The 23,893-nt window shown below is 41.4% G+C and overlaps 1 protein-coding gene across 1 annotated transcript in view; it reads left to right on the plus strand.

Moving 5' to 3' along the window:
* The window catches only part of LOC306855828 (rho GTPase-activating protein 32-like), a gene marked incomplete at its 5' end in the record, with an annotated part of 89,900 nt that overhangs the window by 23,131 nt on the left and 42,876 nt on the right, over positions 1-23,893 (plus strand). The window contains 2 exons of the mRNA XM_079394723.1: positions 1,470-1,561; positions 1,693-1,777. Coding sequence (XP_079250849.1) covers positions 1,470-1,561; positions 1,693-1,777 — 177 coding nt within the window. The remainder of the gene's footprint in view (positions 1-1,469; positions 1,562-1,692; positions 1,778-23,893) is intronic.

Raw genomic sequence — 23,893 nt, forward strand, 5'->3', positions numbered from 1 at the left:
ACATGATACATCCCCGACAGTAAAACTGGTGCATCATTCTATTCATGACGTACTGACACAAAGTACAAATGATTTGCAATAGTCGCTTTGTCGTGTCCAGTGCAGACTACTAGACTGTTGCAGCGTGGCGCGTCCGGTGTAGACACCGTGTGACAAATCAAAAATGGTCCATATACAGCGCGGGAAGGTTATTCCTGACAGGACACCATTCGGTAACACAAACGTAGTGATCATCATGATATTACAAAGATGCACCGAAGACAGACACGAAGAGGAGAGAATAGTCGTGCAAGCAGATAAAATACTGTACCAGAGAACAAATTCATTGTTTGAGATGCTCGAAATGCAAGAAAAACATAAATATTGAATTGGGATGGGGGTTATTATGAATGTATTTCTGAGGAGAACTGTCTTCAGAAAAGTTTTGATGGCATTTTCTTTTCCTCTTACCTCTGTAAAATACATACAGTATTAAATGAGTTTATAAGTGCGGAGCTGTGTACAGCAGTGGAAACGCTATATTGCTATTGCTGTTCTATAAGCGCCACCTGCTGTCATAAAGTGAATGTCTTTTCATCAGAATCAGAAAGCTTTATTGTCAAGTGTTTACACACACACACACACACACAAGGAATCCGTCTTGGTGTCAGGAGCTTCAGTACAGAAAGTACAGACATAGTGCAAACATATAATTAAGATAATAAAACGCTGATAATAAAGAGTAATAAAATATTTATTCAGCTTGTCTGATGTTTTAGTTTTGTGCAGATATTTTTGTTTGTTTGCTTAAGGTTAATTTGACCAGTAACAGAGCAATATAAACAATTAAAGGTGCAATGTGATTGTCTTCAGAAACATTTTTTCTTATACTTTACTTTACTTACTTTTACTTTTGTCATTTAGCAGACGCTTTTGTCCAAATAAACATAAATGAAAAACTAAAATAAAAAGCGATACTTCTATCCCTTGCCGGTGTCCCTTGCCGGTGTCCCTGCCCGGTGGAGTCGCACGGTAGATTTGATGGTCTTTACACTCTTTACTTTTGTCATTTAGCAGAGAAAAAAAAAAAAAAAAAAAAAAAAAAAATATATATATATATATATATATATATATATATTAAGTGAGTGAACTGAAGTGAAGTGACATACTGCCAAGTATGGTGACCCATACTCGGAATTCGTGCTCTGCATGTAACCCATCCAACATGCGCACACACACAGCAGTGAACACACACAGCAGTGAACACACACCCAGAGCAGTGGGCAGCCATTTATGCAAGTAAGGTAAAAACAAATACCTTCTTTATCTTTTATACACTACTTTTGTGTTGTTTTGTCACATTGGCTCTGGTATGAACAGGCCATAACTATGCCGTTTGACTATGAACGGGCTATTGGATTGTGTCTAGGGGCATGAACTGTCATGTCCCAATCATGCATTGAAAAGAAGCATGTGTATCTTTCTTTCAGGCTCGGAGTGCAGAAATTCCGGAGTTGAGCTCTGAGCCTCTCATGCGCTCTTGCAGCAGCACCGCCAGCATGAAGGTGAAGAACGTCAAAAAGTAAGTGTCAAACGTTCACACAGCCAAAGTCACTGCGGTTTCTGCAGAATGCTGTTTGTCCATCACTCACTGACTAGACCTCATGTTTATAATAGCTGAATATTGAACTCAGTGCCATGTGATCTTTTCAGGCTCTCATTCACCAAGGGCCATTTTCCAAAGTTAGCCGAATGTGCCCACTTCCACTATGAAAACGTTGACTTTGGGACTATACAGGTAAGATCCTAAGCCCTTAATAACAGTGAACTTGCTTCAATTACAGAGTGGATCTCAGTGACCGAACTTGAAAAGGGCTGTGTTGAAAATAAGGCACATGTGAGATTAAATTCTGATATGCATGCGTGTTTGTAAAATTAAATGTCAGGGGTGTGCAGATAACACCAAAGTGCCACAGCTGGGAGAGGGACCGCAGCGCGTCTCTCTAATGCAAGGCTCCAGGGGATTGAAAAGTGAGGATCAACGTGACTTAATATAGCTACAGCAGCAGTACCACTCTTGCAGATGACTATTTCCTCTGCTGGAGCTGGGTATTGCCAACTACTTCACAATACAATACACATCTCGCAATACATATGTCATGATTCAATCGTGATGCATCACTATATCATAATTGGATCTCAATTGAAACTACGCCAAAAGCATGACACAAAATCTCAGTGTGATGGCAAGAGAGTGTGAATATGCGGTATCAGTTTCAACAACTAAATGCAATTACACCAAAAATTTGGCCTCATTTTTAATTTTGTGATTTATTTTTGTTTATTTTGCAAGATAATTTGTGGTCTAGTTGGTTAGAGAAGAGTTTTTCTGACCTGGGCTTCGTCACCCACAATGGGGCTCTTATGGGGTCAAAAATGTATTGGATTTTAGAGAAACTAACGATTTTACTCGTAAAACTTATCTGAATAATCTATGCTAATAAATAGATGTCTTTCATTGACAAGGAAAAGGTTGATTTTTTTCTGGTCGGGTCTTGCTTTTTTTTTTTATTATTCTCTCAATGCGTCTAGCATGACTGCCCCATATTTATTTATTTTTGTACGATTTTTCAATTAAAGTAATTTAAACTGCGTTCTATTCCATTATGTTGAGCTCCATCTAGCTGCAAAAACCATGACTAAATATAAAAATTCTTAGCATTAAATTGTGATGAAAACAAATGATTATTTAACACTGAAAGAATGCACAGGTTAAAAATGAACTTGCAAGTTATTTAATACGATAAGCAAATTTTCTGCAAATATTTCTGTTTATCAGTTTTTAAAAGCCTATCTACATAAGTTTGCTTTAAAGGGGGGTGGGGTTGTGACGCATATGACTTGTTGTGAAACACATGACTCGTGAAGCATATGACTTGTGTCCCCTGAGAAAAAGGGTGGGAACCACTAGGTTAGAGGAGTGTGACAGCTTAGGTCAGCGCTATACATGGTGACTTTCGGTCTGAGACAGTAACAGAGCTCAACACTCTGGAAAGGATTAGAGGGCATTTACAGGACATGCTCTCTCTTTCAAAAACAGGTAGACAGGGCACAGATGGAACCAGAATAAGTATTTTTAACTTGACTACATCTAAAATCATGACAGTGCTAGACCTGATCCTGGATCCTATTTTCGACATTCATTCTTTTGAAGTGGGAAAGAAAACTTTACTTATCTGTATTTCAGACTAGGTGAATAGATTCAGCTTCTTCAGTGTATTTTCAGAATTGCTGTTCCCTTTCACATATTTTACATTTCTCATTATAAACTGTATCAAGGCTCAGTGAAAGCCTAAAAGGATTGGTGGGAATGCTGAATAGCGCCTTGTTGTGTAGGGACAGGAGGTGGGGTGGTGCGACAGTGTTGGAGATCTCTGTGCCTCTGTGTTTGGGATTAAGGGTATAATGGAGCGCTCACAGAATGAGAAAATAGATTGGCATGGTGTCGAGGGCCAGACAATTGGGAGGGAGTGAAGCTGTGGTTTCTTCAGGGGCCTTCACACTGAATAGTAATCCTTTGGATATTATTACTGAATAGTAATAATGCTTTGGAGGAATTGCCCTGGGAATGCCGAAATATGAGACAGCTATTTCTCATTCAGATGCTGCAGCATCAACATTTCTGTATTACTGTTTTTGGATTATTGTTGTTATAACACTGTAAACCATCATATAGATACAGCAGGTTGTAGCCTGTGTTGGCGTCCAGTAGAGGGCGGCAGCTTCTTTCTTTTACCAGTTTGCAGCCTGTGTAGCAGGATACCATGGTGACGATGAAGAACATCAATAATTCTCTTTACTCTGCTGCTGCATAATCATGGTTTATGCACAAAACACAACTAAATCCGGAGAAGTCCTGCAGCCCTGAATGAATGAGTTTGTGGTTGTACGACAACAGCTGGCACGGATACATCAGCCGTGTTTGCCGTGTTCCTACCAGAACCCTGCATGTCATCCTTCTGCTGGTGATTTATGAATGGTTTGTAATTACAGGCAGATCACTGACTAATACTCCCAAAAGAGCAGCAGAATGACTGGGTTTCTCTGCATTCAGAAACGCCTCCAGAGAAATGCTGTTGTCCACGAGCCTTTTGTTGAATGTTGCCATGAACTGATCAGTACCACATTGGTTATCAGGGATTTTATGTGTATATATGTAAATGTATGTAGGTAGGTACGTAGGTTGATATTTGTTGATGTGTATTTTTTTATATTAGACCTTTGTGCATGCTCGTCATTTCAAAATTTGGGAAATTATATATATATATATATATTTTTTTTTTTTTTTCTTTTTTTAATTAATGTTGAGAACAGTTGTGCTGCTTAATATTTCTGTAGTTAAAAAGAACAGAATTTTACTTTACTGTCACTTTTGATCCTTGTTAAATAAAAGGTATTTAAAAAAAATAATACTAACCCCAAACTTGCAAACAGTAGTGTATCTGTATCATTTATTTATTTTTGATTGATAACATTTATATCCAAATATAATTGTACATGCTCATTTCCACAATTTTTGCATTTGAATTTGCCCTCATCTAAGTGATATACCGATTACATTGTCTTTAAATTGATCTTTGAAGACACTTTTAAATGTAATCTTTAGCTAATCTCAAAATGAATAATCATTTTCATATTGTACATTATAATCTTGTGAAGCGTCCGTTCACTTGCATTTATATAGAAATGGTGAATAGAATTGTTTTCTCAGTGCATTTTCTTAATAATTTGTATCCCTGTTGAAGCTGTTGCCTATATTAATGTGCGCCACTAAGGGAGGGCTTTATGTCCCCCACTGCTAAACGTTTAGCAATAATCGCTACATTGCTCACGTGGCATTGACCCTTTTGTGTGTAGCATCACTCATTGATTTTATTACTGTTGCACTGCTGTACATGGTCAGACGACATTGCTTTTAGCAAAAAAAGGTTTAGATTTTCCTGAATGCTTTATTTTTTTTTTTTGCCTTGCACTGCTTATGTTGCTTGATATTGAACAGTTGTGATTTAAAACACAGGAGGTGACTTTGTATTTAACATCTTAATTGTGTTGTTGGATACGGTGGCCAATTGTCTGTTGTTTTGTGCTCACAGACAATGGAGAGCCTGTCTTCTGGTTCCTTTCTTTGCTCAGCCCTGTACCACAGTGTGTGGTAACTGGCACCGTCCGCTAAACCACAACCAGTTGAAGGCAAAAGCACTACTTGGATTCAATTACAGATATGACTTAAGTTCACTAGCCGCTGAAAATGCACAAGAATACCGCTCGGGACGACACGTGTATGTTGTACCAGTGTTCTGAGACTGGTACCAGAGGAAATGGTTTCCCTGCTGGTGAATGAGTAAAGGCAGCGGCTGTGTTTTTTAGTGTGCCACTGTCCCTTCCCCCATTTTCTGCTCCAGGCTCATATAGCTACTCGTATACTCTCTGGATATATGACCCCTCGACGCAGAGCTTTCATTGGGTCGGTCCTGTGCCAGAGAATGTGCTCAATGCCCAGCATTTGCCGTGATCCATCGTACCTCTCTTTATAAGAAGAAATGAATGATCCTGTAACCATTCATTTAGGGCAGTCATGGCCTAATGGATAGAGAGTTGGACTTGTAACCTGAAGGTCGTGGGTTCGAGTCTCAGGTCCGGCAGGGATTGTAGGTGGGGGAGTGAATAACCAACACTCTCTCCACCCTCAATACCACGACTGAGGTGAGACCCTTGAGCAAGGCACCGAACCCCCAACTGCTCCCTGGGCACCGCAGCATTGGCTGCCCACTGCTCTGGGTGTATGTTCACTACTGTGTGTACACTTGAATGGGTTAAATGCAGAGCACAAATTCCATGTTGGTGCCACACACCACTTCCCTTTTCCTTTCCCCTTTCCCTATCTAAATTTTGCTTTTATTAATGTCTTTGTGTGTCATTCTTCGCATGAAAAGATGACGAATAAAACGAAAGAGGCCGTGGTTGAAGCTTGCTTTAAGTGAAATATGTGCATCGTCATGGCAACGTGGCCACATTGTTGCATCAGAGTTTGTTGTCGTTTGTTGGAAAATCATTTCACACTGCTCAGATTCCACAACCCGTCAAAAGTCATCAGTAGTGGATGCGACTGTATGCATGTTTCGTACGGATTACATAATCTGAGACCAAGATGGTTTAAGAAATTCACCTTGGTTGGTAGCCCAGCTGATCAACAACCAAAACCTGCTAGGACCTGAAGAAGACCAGTTTTTGACTAGCTAGAAGCTGGATTTTTCAGCGGGGACACACTTTTTTTTTTTAGTTTTTTCCCATTTCATCCTCTTAAATTTTATTACTGAGATATGACACATCAATCTTGTGTGCTTCTCAGTCCTATACTATTCTCAGCTCTGTCTCAGGCTGTTTGAATTACCTTCTACAGCCTGACTGTTATTATAGTATAGTACCCTCTGTGTCTCTCTAGCAATCTATCTTCACATCTCTTAGTCATTTATATTGCCTGTGGAAAAAGTCAAATGCTCTTACCCCTCAGCACATGACACCCATTCCTGAGCTATTAGGCAGCCTGGAGCAGAGATGCAGCCTCTAACTCACAGGTCAGACAGGCCAGTATGACTGCTGTCACTGTTCAGCCATCACATTGACATGAACGCTTGCTCGTGCCCTCGATGTAAATCTGAAGTGGAGTCACGTCTTGTTACAGCAAGTCCAGAGCACGACACTCTTTATCATATCAGCTAGTTTAATAAAGAGTGGGTGGCAGTTGTGTTTGCAACTAAGGGCTTTTGAATGAACAGAATACTAAAACAAAGCCACTTTCTCCTTCCCTTCCTCGCCCCTTTGTTCATTTCTCTTTCTCTCAGTCTCTCTGCTTGTTTTTCATTCCCACCACAGATCATGAAACTTGGATTCTCTTCCTGCTTTGGACCGGTCAGCTGTTTATTTTTAGGGCAATATTGATGTGTTGTTCAGCACCATCTGGTGCTAATGGGCAAGTTATAGGAAATAGCGTCTGCTTTGTTAACATTGCTATCCAGATTTATAAGGCAGAGGAAATATTTTTGTTTAATTCTGCCTCCTAGATGACTGACTTCTTTCAACAGACATTTAAGCATGTTGGCACATTATAGCATATCCTATTTAATGGTAAATTGATCGGTTGCCACATTGGGAGTGCATACAAATAACCCCATTTTTTCCAGGGTTCTTTGGTGAGCTCAAATGAAGCTCAAATTAACAATTTTTATTTAAAGTGAAGTGAACTTAAGGAGAGAGTTAAACAGTTTGAAGTGAAGTGAACAGATTTTCCTTGCTTGGTGTGTAGGGAGCCATAATCACTGAATAAAGACCTGTGAAGCTAAAAGCAGCTTGTGACATTTAATATTTGGCAAACTCTTGGTTATGAGATCTTCCATTAAAAAAAATACTACTATTAATGTAAGCTGTGCTTTTTTTCATATTTTTGCCTCTTTTGCAGAACAGTCGCCAAGTCAGCATTTTGGATGCATAAACCCTGAGGCATGATGTTCCATGTGGTCTGCCCGCATCTCAAGACCACAGTGTGCATATATATCCATCGGTGTGTGCATGTGTGGCCACATTAATCATGTCAGTCAGTTGACTGTCATTCTCGCTGCTGTACCCGTGTCCTGCGATGTGCTGATCTTACAGCTTCTGCTCTTGTATCGCTGTGGACCTTGTTTACAGAAACCATGCTGTACGACTTCTTTGAGATGTTTACTAGCTGCTGAATTGGCTTTGTTATCGATCTGTACAGTACAATGCATTTTTGGTGTGCAGGCACCTTTTTATGTCTGAAGGCTGAGCTGACAAACTAGCCTAAATCAGTAATGGTGCAGGACTGTTCTAGAAGGACTCTGAAGCTTTTTAGTATGCAATGCATTGTTTTGTCATTCCCAGTGTTCTTTAAAAAAATTGCTTGTATTTGATACTTCCCTTGGTAGGATGTTGTTCAATTTAGGAATGTGCAAAACACAAATAATGGTTCACTGAACCAATACCTTAAATGGGATGAATTTAAAGACTCTGAAAGTTTTATTGTTAAAAATGTTTAGCAGCGTTTCGTAATAAAGGTGAAAATGCCAAAAATAAATCTAAGAGAAAGAGAGGGAAAATGTTTAACGGCAAAAGCGCAGCACATTAATTAAAGCTCCAATGTTAAAACTATCAAAACCTGAATACTACTACAATTCAAAAGTTTACTGTCAGAAAGATTTATTTTTTTTTAAATAAATTTGTTTCATGGCTTCCATTAAAAAAATATTAAGCAAAAAGAAAAAACAGATTCTTTAAGACACATCAGCATATTAGAATGACACTGAAGACTGAAGTAATGACTGCTGAAAAAACAGCTTTACCATGACAGGTCACCCAACAACTGACTTGATGAGGTTTGACTGGATTTTTTATGAGAATTCATGTTTAATAGTAATTGTATGAGGAGATTTATAGTTCTATTTTATTTTATTTTTTTTACCCTCTTCCATGTGCTTGAATCTTATCCATTTCAAGTTCCTGTCCACTTTAAATCCTGTCAAAGCTACCTTACGCAGTTATGTCATCCTCTGCTGTATCTGGGCTCCTCCTCTGCAATGAAACAATGGAGCACTCCACTATTGCCCTGTGGGCACATGCACTCAGAAACACAACCACTCTGTAGCCCGTTAAAAATACAACTCTGGGTTGGAGAGCGTGTGGGAAGACCACTTTATACTCGCGGACCTGCTCTTACCTAGGGCCCTATGATTTGTGCGATGCAGAAAATACGGACGGAATCGCGGAATCCAGTCATAAAAACGGATTTTACAGTTTAACGCAGAATGTCACGGAATTTGTCAAAGTTTGGATGAATTAATCAAAAGTAGGTCATTACACTTAAATCAAATCACGATATGGACTAGTATCTGTAAATTTTAAGCCGCAAAAGCCGATTTAAATATGAATCCTGCATGTTCTGCGCGTCTCTGTGTGAATGGAGCAGATGCGCGGTTCTCTTTCAAGCATACGTTTCGGTGTCTCACTATGGGATACGCCCCTTCCGCGTATTCCTCAGAAGCCCTATTACATTACGCCAGCCCCAATTGGCTGGCAGACGTGACGCTGTGTCTGGGAGTGGCCTCCCCACCCCTCAGTATAAAGGAGCGACACAACGTCACTACGACATTCAAAAACCTCTTCTCGCTTCACACCAGAAGCCTTAACGAACTCTCGGACGAACGACTGGCCACCACGCCGTTTTTTCGCCTGACTCCTTCAATTTTGCATTCCAGCCGATTGCAAGGAGTGTTCGATACTACGATGGCTGCTGCAATGCAGACTGTCCCGGCTAGCGAGGGAGATGCTGTGCGACTTTGTTCATGCGGGAACAAAATTTCATGCAAAGACACACACCAGGTCTGCTCTGCATGTCTTGGGCTGAAACATGCCCAAATGGCGATCGAGAACCCCGGTTCCTGCGAACACTGCGCACGCTTCACTACGAAGAGCCTTCGTCGCAGGCTAGCACGCCAAGCTAGCCTGTCAGGCCACGATCCCCTCATGTCGCCTAGCCCCGTTCCAGCTGCCACTCCGCAGGTATCCATCCCTGTAGAGCTGCCCACCACGGCAGCTTTATCATGGGGTGAACAGCTTGACGTTTGCGTCCCTCTGACCAGTGTGTTTAGCACGGACGAGGAAGAAGACGCGCTCGATTTCGAGGAAGAGGGACAATCAGACTTTCTTCTCTCTGAAGAAGAGGAAGATTTCGAGGACTCCCCTTTCATTCCCCCTGCGCACACGGCACAACCCTTCGCCGCGGCGGGGACCACGGAAGATGCGGATGGGGCACCATCCCCGCTGCTCAGTGTGGATCTGCAAGATGTGTGCAAACGCGCTGCAGAGAAACTAAATATTCCGTGGCCGACCGTGGTAGCAGAGACTGCAAAGTCTCGCTATGAGGGTAAGAGGCTGCCGAGGGCGAAACGGGCAGCACGGCAGCTCCTTCCTGTGTTTCCAGAGCTCCTGGAGGAGCTTGCGGTGACCTGGAAGGACAAACCGTTCACCAGCAAGTTACCCGTGCAGGGAGGATCCGCTCTCGATGTGGAGGGAATGGAGAAAGCAGGACTTCTCCGAATGCCTCCCATGGAGCCATTAGTTGCCGCGCACTTGCATCCAAAGCACACGGCAGCTGCAAATCCGACGTTGCCATCCAAAGCGGACCGTTTCCAGTCAAGCATGTCGGAACGCGCTTATAAAGCGATTGCTCTCTCTGTCAGGGCGCTGAACGCTACCTCTATGCTGACCGCGTACCAAGCGGAATTGCAGGACGAAGCGTCGACCATACCAGGTCAGACGCACTGGGAAGAGATATGTGTAGTGACAGATCTCTCTCTGCGTCTTCAGAGGTGCGCGGTTCAAGCCGCGGGCAAAGCCATGGCCACAATGGTCATCCAAGAGAGAGGACGTTGGCTTAACCTGGCTAATCTCTCTGACAGGGAGAAAGAAGCTATCCTGGATGCACCGGTGGTCACAGAAGGCATTTTTGGCTCGGCGTTGACACTGATGCAAAAGAGATGCGAAGAAAAGAAGAGGGATGATGAGGCTTTGCAGCTCTGTATGCCTCGGAAGGCACAGACTGCACCCCCCCCCCCCCCCCCCCCCCCCGCCACCTCGGCAGACTTTCGCACAAGTTACGGCCCGCCCACCCCCCAGCTATCGCATTCCTCGGCGGCAGAGACCGAACATGAATGCAGCGGGTCACAGCGGAGTCCCGGAACAGAGAACTGCCTGGCCTAGGAAGAACTACCCGCCTGCAACAGCTCAGGCGGTCCAGCCAGCTCCTCAATCTCATCCTCACTCCCATCCTCAGGGAGCGAGGAGGAAGAAGAAGGCAGTTTGATGGGGTCTTCCCCGGGGAAAGGAGCACAAAAGCCCCCCCGTTCGCGAGCTCCCGTCCCCCAGATGTTCAGCGTTCGACAGTGGACGAGTTCCAAAGTTCCCGGATGTTCTGTGGAAAGATAGAGCCCGGTTGGGCCAGGGGAACCAGAGCAGTGAAAAGGACAAGGGATGGTGCAGTGGTGTACACCCACCCACTAGTCACAAGCATTTTTCATGTCCAAAACTCAATAAAGTTTTCATTGTATTCCCAAAACATGTTGCAAAACATAATTCCCCAAAAAACGTTGCAAAACACGTTGACAGACCACAGCATAACATCACCTCGGGGAGCTTTAGCTCCCTTAGGGGTGATGAGACGCTTAAACTCTGTCCGAGCGCTGAATGCCCACGCATGCGCAATACAGACAACAAACTCGCTCACGGCTCAGCCACACGAGGGCGCCAGAACGCTGCAAATAAACAGTTGGCGAGAATGCCCACGGTCCCGCTGGGTACTAAGGACAGTACAATTCGGGTACCGACTGCAGTTCGCCGCTTCCCCCCCGCATTTCAAAGGGATAATTCATTCTCAGGTGCGGGAAAAATTAAAGCATGTTCTTCAGGAAGAAATTTCCTCTCTGTTGAACAAAAGGGCTATAAGAGTGGTCCCACCCGAGCAGAGCCACAGCGGGTTTTACTCGAGGTACTTCCTCGTCCCAAAGAAAGGGACTCAAGCTCTTCGTCCCATATTAGATCTGCGGGCACTGAACAAGTACTTCAGAAAGTACAAGTTCAGAATGCTCACTCATTCTACACTCCTAAAATTAGTGCGCCATGGCGATTGGTTTACGTCAATCGACCTGAAGGACGCATATTTTCACATAAAGATATATCCACCCCACAGGAAATTCCTGAGGTTTGCTTTCCTCGGCGTGGCATACGAGTATCTGGTTCTACCATTCGGGTTGTCTCTCAGCCCCCGAGTGTTTGTAAAATGTACAGAAGCGGCACTCACTCCGCTCAGGGAGAAGGGCATTCGTCTCGCTACTTACATAGACGACTGGCTGGTGACAGCTCAGTCAGAGCGAGAAACGAGAGAACACACAGTTATGCTTCTGGAACACATACAGAAACTGGGTTTCAAATTAAACATCGAAAAGAGTGTTTTAATTCCCACACAGTCTATAACATATCTGGGGCTGTCACTGAACTCGGTGACATTCAGAGCACGACTGTCAGAAGACAGGGTGAGAAAATTCACTCGGTGCATGACCGATTTTCAGAGGGGAAACAGTGTTTCCTTTCGCACATGCCTCAGGCTATTAGGACTGATGGCTTCAGCCCTGATAGTTATTCCCTTAGGCAGACTGTTCATGAGAGAATTTCAACGCTGGGTAGCGTCTCAGGGACTGGACCCAATACGTCACTCCCGCAGGAGAGTAAGAGTGACGTCAGAGGCAGTCTTAGCACTGCGCCAGTGGAGACACCCGACCTTTCTGGTTCAGGGGGTACTCATGGGCGTGGTACGAGCCAGAAAAGTGATAACAACGGACGCGTCGTTGTCCGGTTGGGGGGGCATTCACGAGGGCAGGATAGTGAATGGAAGATGGGATCAACATCTGACCAGTCTTCACATAAACTATTTGGAAATGCTAGCCGTTTTTCTGACGTTGAAGCATTTTCTTCCTTTTCTCAAAGGGCATCATGTTCTCGTGAGAACGGACAACACTACGGTTGTGGCTTACATAAACCGGCAGGGAGGTCTCAGATCACTTCCCTTGCACATGTTAGCACGCAAACTGATTTTATGGAGCAATACCAATCTTTTATCCCTGAGAGTGACGCACGTACAGGGTGTTATGAACCAGGGTGCGGATTTGCTTTCCAGGGGCAATCCTCTCTACGGGGAGTGGAAGTTGAACAGGGAGGTGGTCGAACAGATTTGGAGCATATACGGCAGAGCGACAGTAGATCTGTTCGCGTCACACGACAATGCTCAGTGTCCTCTGTTTTTCTCCCTGAAAGATCAGAGCGCGCCTCTGGGGATAGATGCGCTGGCGCACGAATGGCCTCGCACTCTCCTTTACGCTTTCCCACCGATAGCATTGATATCCCCAACACTTTACAGAGTGAGGGAGGAGGGACTAAAACTGATATTAATAGCTCCGAGGTGGCCAGGGAAGTATTGGCTAGCGGAGATCATACATATGCTGTACAAAGACCCGTGGTCTCTCCCGCTGCGCAGAGATCTTCTGTCACAAGCAGAGGGGGAGATTTTTCATCCTCATCCAGAACGCCTGGCACTATGGGCATGGCCTGTGAGTGGGTCAATTTAAATATAACCGGTCTGCCTGACAGCGTTATTAGAACCATACAAAATGCTAGAGCTTCATCGACTAGGTCTCTTTATGAATGCAAATGGGGCGTGTTCGAGCGCTGGTGCGCAACTAAACATGAGATACCCTTTCAGTGTTCAGTGGCAGTGGTTCTATCATTTCTTCAGGATTTGATAGACCAAGGGAAAGCGTTTTCAACCATAAAAGTGTTTCTGGCTGCTATATCTGCTTGTCACATTGGTTTTGATAATAAAACTGTGGGGCAGCATCCTTTGGTAGGCAGGTTTATGAAAGGTGCGCGCCGCGCCTTGCCAGTTTCGAGACCGATTTCCCCCTCATGGGACTTGGGATTGGTGCTAGATGCTCTTTCCATGTCCCCATTTGAGCCGCTGGATAAGGTTGATTTAAAAATATTGTAATTTAAGACGGCACTGCTGTTAGCTTTATCCTCGGCAAAACGCGTAAGCGAGATTCACGCGTTTTCAGTGCACTCAGCGTGTTTGCAGTTCATGTCTGGGGATGCAGGGGTAGTTCTGAAACCTAATCCTGCATTCATGCCCAAAATAGTTAAGGCTATCATTCCTCTTGAGTTAAGAGCCTTCTGTCCACCACCTTTTGCTTCATCAGAACAGCAAAAGTTAAATGCATTGTGTCCAGTGCGTGCTTTACGCATTTATACAGAAAGAACTAGAGGGTTCAGGGAAAGTGATCAGCTGTTCGTATCTTGGGCGAAACCTCGTACGGGGAAGCCGATTACTAAGCAGCGGTTGTCGCACTGGATAGTGGAGGCGATCTCGCTGGCATATTCCAGTAAGGGTCTTGTGTCCCCATCTGGTTTACGTGCACACTCAACAAGGGGAATGTCAACGTCCTGGGCCCTGTTTAAAGGAGTCTCGTTACAGGATATTTGCGAAGCGGCGAGCTGGTCCTCACCGCATACATTTGCAAGGTTCTATAAGCTGGACGTTACAGCTCAGACTCTAGCGCATGCAGTATTGAGCGTTGGAATGTGAATCACGAGTCATGACTCGTTCAGCCCCGCACGCAGTATTGTGGTTGGCAGGAGACTTCGAGGCAGGCTATCTGGCAATACGGGAGTTAGGATATCCCATAGTGAGACACCGAAACGTATGCTTGAAAGAGAACAATAGGTTACTTGCGTAACCCCGGTTCTCTGATAGCATTAAGTGAGGTGTCTCACCAGATCACCCTCCTTGCTGTGCGAAGCGAGGAAGAGGTGTGCTTGTTTTGAATGTCGTAGTGACGTTGTGTCGCTCCTTTATACTGAGGGGTGGGGAGGCCACTCCCAGACACAGCGTCACGTCTGCCAGCCAATTGGGGCTGGCGTAATGTAATAGGGCTTCTGAGGAATACGCGGAAGGGGCGTATCCCATAGTGAGACACCTCACTTAATGCTATCAGAGAACCGGGGTTACGCAAGTAACCTATTGTTTTGTTTACTACATACACAGCGAGCATGGCGCTCGCGGTGATTTCAGCGTCTGCCGTCTCAATGAGGACATAAATACATGAACAATATCTCCAAAACTGATCTGAGAGTCACTTCACGAGCATTTTACCATTTCATTTGAGTAAAACTAGCGTCATATCATATACACACAGGACTTTAAAAGGTATTCACGGCAACCCGTCAAAATAAAAGTTTGGTTTTACTTATTAAAGACATTGTACCAGAAATGGGCTATATTACTATTTAGTAGAATGTTCTACTAAATACTACTACTACTACTACTACTACTGTTGAAAAATAATAAAACTTTATTTTTTTTAAGAAATAATCACAAAATATTATAATTTAATAGTAAATTCCCTTTATTTGCCAAAAATGTAAATGTTTAATTTTCATTAATTTAAAATATAAATTAAATCAATGTTTTATGTTTTAATCTGATAACCAGTAAAATTTAAATACACAACACAGAATTTACTGTAAAAATAAATAAAAATTGTTTGTATGCATTCAAATAATTAGACATGCTAAAACACAGAATTTGATAACAATAAAACATATGGTGAGAAAAAAACAAAACATTTCATACGGCCCTAAATATTTGTCATTTGTTACACTTTTAATAATTTGTTAAATTGTATAAGTTTCATGATTTTAATTAATTAGACATGCTTTTTGATGAATACAATTTAATTTGACCATTTAAAAAGGAGTCCAGAAAAAAAATAAATAAATAAATAAAACGGAATCCAGGATTGAAAAAAAATGGAAAATGCAAAAAAATGAATTTACAAAAAAATAAAATGGAATTTGGGAAAAAATAAAACAGATTTCATGGGGCCCTATTTACCTCCACAGTCCCTACCTGTGCTCAGCAAAGAGATTTTTCCAACATGGTAATGTTTCATTTGCATCATCACCCTATAATGTGAAATGTACTTGTCTGGCTACTGAATATGGTTCGGTTCCCTGACCATTCTCACGATACCTGTTCAATGTGTGATTTGTGAAATCATGTAAAGGATTTGCCCTGGCAAAGCTGGCATGATGCCCAGCTTCTGTTCAGGCAAATCTGGATTAACTAGGTCACTATTGGATTATAATTTTATAATGTTGTTATAAAGATGTTCAAAGAGAGCCTTATTTTAATGTATTTAGTGGATGATGCAGTGTCCTGCTCCATAGTTCATGTTGCCCATATATTCCAATTCAACAAATACATTGGCAGAATTACTACAACATAATGTTATGCATAATAACCGCAGTCGATTTTGAGGTAAAATATGAATTGTCTTGAAATTTGGTGGTCAATTTGTTACAAAAGTGGTCTTTGATGTTGACTGATGACAATTTAAAGGGGATAAATTTAAATGTCATCTTTGTAATCCTGAAAATATTGGTCACACTTTCTTTTAAGGTCCAAATCTCACCATTAACTATGACTTGATAAACTCCTGATTTGCTGTTTAGCAAATTAGGTTGTTGTTAAATTTAGGTATGGGGTAGGATTAGGGATGTAGAATATGGTCATGCAGCAGGGCTGTACAGTGCGACGTCGCACGTGCTATGAAAAAAATAGTTTGTGTGATAAATTTATCGCTGAAGCACACGTGCGATAGTTTTGCACGTTCATAACACAGCCGCTTCATGGTGTGAAGGGATTTCGTTGTGCTTGTTTGTGTGTGTGAGATTGATTTATACTTGGTTAGGGGTGTGCGATATGACTATTTTTGATGGTGGACGATTAACAGCGCACCATATATCAATATACTGTACAATGCAGTAGAGTTACACTTATGGGACACCACTTATGCGCAATCACAAAAGTACATTATTTACATCTGCTTTAAAGCCTTACCGGTTAAACATTTAATTCATGTGCTGTTCTGACGTGCTTCTGAGCACATATAAGTTCAAACAGCGCCTGATCACTGGACTTAAGTTTAAGACTTAACTCAATTTATAAGTTGTCTTTCGCGTCTGATTGATTTTGCGTCTTATACTGTCAAAAGCACACAAGGTTTACAGATAAACACAGTTAGTTATGTCTAACAAGAAAGTAAACTGTTGAGAGAGAAACGGATGCGTGCAGCTCTTTAAAGGGACAGAACTAGGCATTAAAGCTATAGTTCACCCAAACATTTAATTTGTTGTTATTTGCTCACTCACATGTTAACCTGTGTTAATTTCTTTCTTGTGCTGAACACAAAAGAAGATATTTTGAAGAATGTGGGTAACCAAACTGTAGCTGGTCCACATTGACTTTGATAGTAGGAAAAACGTACTATGGAAATCGCTGTGGACCAGCAACTGTTTGGTTACCCACATTCTTCAAAATATTTTCTATGTTCAACAAAAGAAAGAAACAAATTCAGGTTTAAAACAGCTTGAGAGTGAGAAAATTATGGTATAAAAATAAAACACTATGACAGAATTGGCAGACAGATGACAGATTTTTTTTATATATTTAATATTAATAAAAAAAATAAAAATAAAATAAAACAAAAAACTGAGAAAAATCACTCACTGCTCATGACTGATGAACTTTAGTACAGTTGCTTAAAAAAATATCTAATAGTGTTTTATTTTAATATATAATAATGTTACTGCTAAAAACTGTACCTGAAAAATAAAGCATATATTATTTTTTTTATTATTATTTTTTTTTGCATATTATATTTTTGTAATGTATATCTTTTGTTCTTATTTTCTAATAACAAAGATAAAATAATGACAAAGATATAGTAAAACCAACATGACAAGGAACCGTGATAAAATTGTGAATCGTGATATTCCTGAATAAAATGGTGATATGATATTCTTCCTAACTTGTGCTACAACTGTTTGGCCTGTGCTACAAAACTTTCAACCTTTTACACCTCTGGGTGCTGCAAGAGTAACTGAAAACCATACTAGAGTAAAAGGACAGATACTTTACAGTGAAAATTACTCCACTAAAAGACAAGTCACCAATTCTAAAACAACTTGAGTAAAAGTCTTGGAGTATCTGAATTTAACAGTACTTAAGTATTTTACTTATACTGAATATAGGCTCAAAGATGCACTAGTCAAAGAGACATGCCAGTCAAAAACTGTGACGTTGCGGAGAAGCTGGGGAAAACAGACAGAGGCAAGGATCTATGTGCAGGCATTTCATGGAAAAACTAGAACAAACAATAAGCCAAAAACCAAAGGGAACAAAGAACAGAATGATGTGCAAACAGACAACCATTACTCTCAACAACTCACAAAGAACTACAGAAACACCAGGGCTGTATATACACAGGAGGCTAACAAGCTGAACAAGATAAGATACAAACTGACTAAAAACACCACGGGAGACAAGAAGTGATATAAAAGTCCAAGAAAAGGCACAGAGAACATGTAACACAAACAATAAAAAACTGATTTGTGAGGAGAGCAATCACGTTTAAGTCAGTCTTCTTGCACTGGATGTGCTGGTTTCAGCCTCCTTGCCAGCTGCAGACATGTCCTTATATATAAAACACCTGTGATTCACAACTACTTGCTAAGGAGCTTGCATTCATGTACAGTAGCCTTGTTGACAAGTTTGTGAGAGTAAGGGCAAAACGCACAAGAGATAGTACTTTCAGTGCCCTGTAGTTGGTGATATCACATCTTTTGTAGCAGAAATAAACTGCTGCAGAAAAGCTAGGTGCCATGCAAAATGTGTAACTGCAACACTCATTTCAAATTTTGTGGAGTAAAGAGTACAGGTACTCATTCAAAAATGTATTGAAGTAGAAAGTAAAAGTTGCTAATATCTTTGATACTGAATGAAACTACAAAGTATCCGAAAAGATACTCAAGTACAGTAATTAGTTACATTTACTCCAATACTTTACACCTCTGGTAGCACCAGTGCTATGTGCAAAAAATGTTAACGTACAGCCCTGTGCAGTAACTATATCATTACCGTGGAATAAAATAACATATCGTCATATAAGATTTTGGTCGCAACATTTGGTTTCTAACAATAACATTTAGAACAGCATATACGTAAGTGTTTAAATGTGGGTAGTTAAAACTGTTTTTTATGAATAATATTACCATTATTATTAATCTAATAGTATAATTTACATTTACATTTATGCATTTAGCAGATGCTTTTATCCAAAGCGACTTACATTGCATTCAAGTTACAGTTTTTACATTTTATCAGCTCTTGCTTTCCCTGGGAATCGAACCCATGATCTTGGCGTTGCTAGCGCCATGCTCTACCATTTGAGCTACAGGAAAGCTCATATAATCAAGACTTTTGTTACTTCACAGTAAAAGCCTCTCTGCAAGAGCCACAAAAGCAGGTTCTGCAACTCTGAATTTCATGTACGTATATATATATATATATGTGTGTGTGTGTGTGTGTGTACGTGTATATATATATATGTGTGTGTGTGTGTGTGTGTGTGTGTATATATGTATATATATATAAAAAAAATTTTTTTTTTTTTTTTTTAATTTTCAAAATGTTTGATACCATAGAAATCTCACTGAAGAAAGTAAACAGGCAGCAATTAAATAAGAATAAGAAACTAATTACAAGCAATAGGACAAAAAAACTACAGAACAAATAAATGAATACATTGTATGAAGTAATCAAATGTATAGAAATACTGCATATTCTTCACTGTGTAAATTAAATAGATAATATTTCTTCATATTAAAGTTACAAAAGTGATTTAGTCAAGAGCAGTGACAGATTTTCTCTTTTGTTGTTTGATTAACATGAATAACAGACAGCAGGAGCTGCCCAGATCCAATATACTGTTACACACGTTTTGTTTCTCAGCTGTTTGATTTCACTTAAGACTTAAATTACTGTGTTTACTAGGATACTTGCAAAGATGGGCATTTTGACACATCCAATTGTGTGTATTTAACCGTTTAAGGTCTGTAAAGTGGCAAAAATAACTCTGTTCAATACTCCCATGCTCTTTGAGCACCATCTTCACGTGAGCGCGCCTCCTTGACAGTGCTCAGAAAGTAGCGAAATTAGTTCTCTTTTGCTGTTGATTGCATTTCAATGGCTTAAAATGGCTCGTTTTTAAACTGCATTGCTTACAAACATGTGCAAAAATGTCAAGTGAGCATGTAACCATGATAGAGACTATAGTCCAAAATCTCTACCGGTTGACAAATTTCTACCTGTTAATTTTGTTTACCGATATATCGGCCACGCCTAGTTCAACCTCACTAATTGACTAATTCTGTCCCATCCATAGTGCATTCCTTTTGGTTTTAGGAATGTGTATTTTCCACACTCTGGATTTGTTATGGAACTGGATGCTTGAGAGTGTTAAATCTTCCACTGGAATGTGTCCACCCTTAAGAATGCTCTTTTGCAGCTAATCCAGACACATTAGTGAGGAACTGAATAATCATACGACTTGGCATTTCTTTATTCAGTGGGATCACAATCCTGGTCTTTTAAAAAGATCATTGTTGTGTAACTTTGCCGATTTTCCTCAGGAGAATGATTGGTTTGTTGACTTACATCATATGTGTTTCTAATCTTGCTGGAACACACTTTATCTTGGCAAATGGCACGTCATGTGTCATAGATTTAAGCCAAGGCAGTTTTAAACTCATCCTCACATTTCAGCTGAAGTCCCTAAGCTCTCATATTTGTTTTGGTCTGCGTGACCTCTTCCACCTCCATGAAATCATCCAAACACAACTGATACCAGCCAGCTTCCCTCCCAAAACTCACACGTACACACTGAAGCATCCATGTGTTTCTGAGCGAATGGGACTCAAGGGAAGGATTTCTAATTTCTGCAGGTCGAATAGCAGGACTTTTGGATCCCTCTTGCGTTCCGTGTGGTTGGCTGCTGCGTTTCACCGCACTCCTCCAGGAAAATATTTTTAATCGCACTCAGATTAAGTGATGTCATTTGGAGTGACCCAGTGCTTTTCTCTGTCCCCTGCACTGATTTACAGCTAGAAATGTTTGTATTTGTGTGCTTTTTTTGTACTTCTGTCACAGTCACTGCCTTAGGCCATGTCTTATCTTCAGTACCCATGAGAATGCCCCATCTGTGTTTCTCTGGAGTCACTATTAGACCTTGAACTAGAAGTCAGTTTAAACCTTCGAATTGACTAATTAGTAAATTATGTAAACGCTTGCTTTATTGTAGGTTGGCTTCATCCAGCATGTATACATGGTATTTGTAAAACAATTGGCCCACTCTAGCTTTATTATGAACATGAAAAATGAACATTTAGACACATTTAGTCATTTGTCTGAAGGACTAGTTGATTAGTTGGTGGAAAGGAAACGCTGTGTAATAACTCTGGTTGAGGATCATGACCAACAGAAACAAAAGAGACATGTTTGTTAGGGATCTGGATGTGGAGTGCACTACAATCAGTCAGCTGACAGATATTCAGCTTATAGGCTAAATATCTGTAACTTTTCATTACACAAAATAACCATCATTCTCACAAACAAACATTTAAATTATGCATAATAACAGGAACATTGCTTACAGTTGACTGACAGTAATTGTTTAATGTATTGGTGATGTGGTAAATCTTGTGCAAAAGCTATGTTTTGATGGCTGTAGTGGCAAGAATTAAAATGGGATTCCTTTTAGAAATACAAATTCTAGCATACTGAAATCTCCAAGAAGTTGCATCTCTAGGTTAATTCTCTTTAACCACCATTAAAATATTAAAGGGATAGTTCACCCGATAATGAAAGTTTTTAACTCCTACTTGTCTAAACCTCCAGGCATTTCTTTCTTTCTTTTTTCCCTCATGCAATGAAAGTTAGGTGATTCCAATGTTTTGGACCTCACCAGTACAAAAATGCTTGAAACATTCATTATTTTCTTTTGTATTGCGCAGAAGTCACAGGTTTAGAACGACACAAGTGTGAGTAAATAACAGAATTTTGTTTTTTTAATGTACTGTTTTTTTTTTTTTTTTGCTGCTTTGTACATTGGTTATTGGCTATTTCTTGTTATTTTGTTTTTATTACCTGTGTCCTGTCCTGTTACTGTCTTTCTGTTGCACTGTGGAGCTTCTGTCACTACAACAAATTCCTTGTATGTGTAAACATACTTGGCCAATAAAGCTCATTCTGATTCATTCTGATTCTGTCCATCTAATAAAGCTACATTAAACTGATCAGCCTCACTTACTGCATAGTCTGTTGTTGAACTAGATGACCATCCTGACCTGTCCTTATTGTCTTGATAATTGGGTCATTAAAAATGGCTCTGAACAGAAATCACCCCCTGCCAAATTACGAGACATATACGGAGGCTCTTTGTTTCCGCTCTTTGTCTTTTGTGCCACTACAATAGTGTGATTATTAGACAATGCAGCCGTGCTGCCTCGAGCAGCCTTTGTCGTTCATGAAGGATTCTCCAGACCTTCTCACTGCAGCACAAACATTTTTCTCTGTCACTTCTGTTCCTATCGCTCTAGACTGCGCTGGTCCCTGAGGATCTGGATGGAGAGTGAAGGGCACACGCTGGAGAACCGCTCTGTGTTCCTACAAGGGCAACCCCCTCTTCACAGCTCTCCCCACTGTTTCTTTTGGCTCACCAGCCCTGCGCTTTGTCCCAGGGACTGTACCATTGAAAGTTAGTGAAGGGGGGAGGCGCTGGGGGTTGGGAACGGGGGGAGACGGACAGAGTCTGGAGAAACGAGAACGTGTAGTGAAAAGACACCACAACAGATGCAAAGGGAGAACTGCTTTTTTCATCATCCTTTTTTCCTTCTATGTGTTTTCCAAACCACTCTTGGCCAGTAAACTAAGCATGCAGTAAGTGTGCTCGGATGTTGAGGAATTGCAAATAACATGGAGTGAGAAGGACCGAAACATCTCATCAAAAATTTGGAAAAACAAACTACAATGAAGTCCTGGAAAACTGCAATTTTGCAAAAAGCCATCCAGACAGCGCTCCACTCTGTGTGAGAGTTTACAGGAGTGCACCAAAGGAACCTCAGTCCTCGTGCTTCACAACAACTCAGATGGGACTGCGCACCGTAGGGGGTGGGAAACTCAACTGACATCTGTGTTCTGCCGAGTGGATTTGTGCCGGACAAAAAAACAACGGGTGTTTCTCTCACACATGCTTGACTGATGAACGTCGAAGGCGGGAATCCTTGAATATTTAGGATTACAGCTTCTGAATTGAGCTTCCAGTGTGCAGCCAGAATCTCGGGGTGAACAAAAGATGCTGCCTTAATCAGTTCAGACGGGATGTTGTACCTCTGTAAGTCGTCTTTGCCCCTCTTGCTGACTGCTTATTTTCCCACCCTTTTCTTTTGCTCTTGGTCATACCTTCACTTTAATCTCTCTTTGTTTACACTTAAAGGCTGCAGACATGCTGTTAGGAGACACCTAATGTCTTCAAGTCTCACTAGGGCCATTGACTTCATGCTTTGTACTTCAGATCAGTGCTGCGTAACCATGCCCTATGGAGATTTACACCACTAAATGGATTTCTGTAATCGCTCTTGCGAGGAGCTCCGTGCCTCCTGAGCACCCAGAGTGCTTTAATATCTTTCATGCCTGTCAGTGCTTGTAAATGATTAGCTGAAGAATCCCCATAAAGCCTAGATGCTTTCCATAAGGACTCCACCAAACAATAGAGTTGAACGCTCTGTCCCGCCAAGGATCGCTGACCATTTCTGCGAGTGATTTTTGTGTGCGCGTCCCATGGGACTTCATATTTAAAACCCTTTGTGGTCATTGCTAAAGTATGTTTCCTTAACTGTTTAGGTCTGGAAGCCCATCTGAGTTGATTTTCCTGGCACTGGTGATGGGGATACCTCTCTTTCTCTCAGCACTGGCAAGCTGTTGAAAAGTTGGTTTTAACTGGGTCAATACTTCTCATGTTACCCAGGGTTTTCCGAGGAGCTGCACTGGCTCACTGGACCTTACTGACGTCCACGTCTTTCAAACTTCACTCACACCTAGTTGTGTTTCTCTCTAATCTCTTCCCACTCTTCTCAAATAGACCTTGCCGGTAAGAGGTCTGTTTCTTCGCTCGCGTCAGAGTGGCAGCGTTAGATTTCACTTTTCGCTTGTAAGGATGTGGAATGAACAGAAGTCTTAGACCATGGCTCAGCCGAGCCTTCATGTGGTATTGTTGAGACGTCTAAAGTTTCACTTGCACACTCAGTGAGACGGATATTTAATACTTCACAGCTCTCT

The sequence above is a fragment of the Barbus barbus genome (assembly GCF_936440315.1).
Source record: "Barbus barbus genome assembly, chromosome: 36".
In the NCBI taxonomy this organism is placed as follows: Eukaryota; Metazoa; Chordata; class Actinopteri; order Cypriniformes; family Cyprinidae; genus Barbus; species Barbus barbus.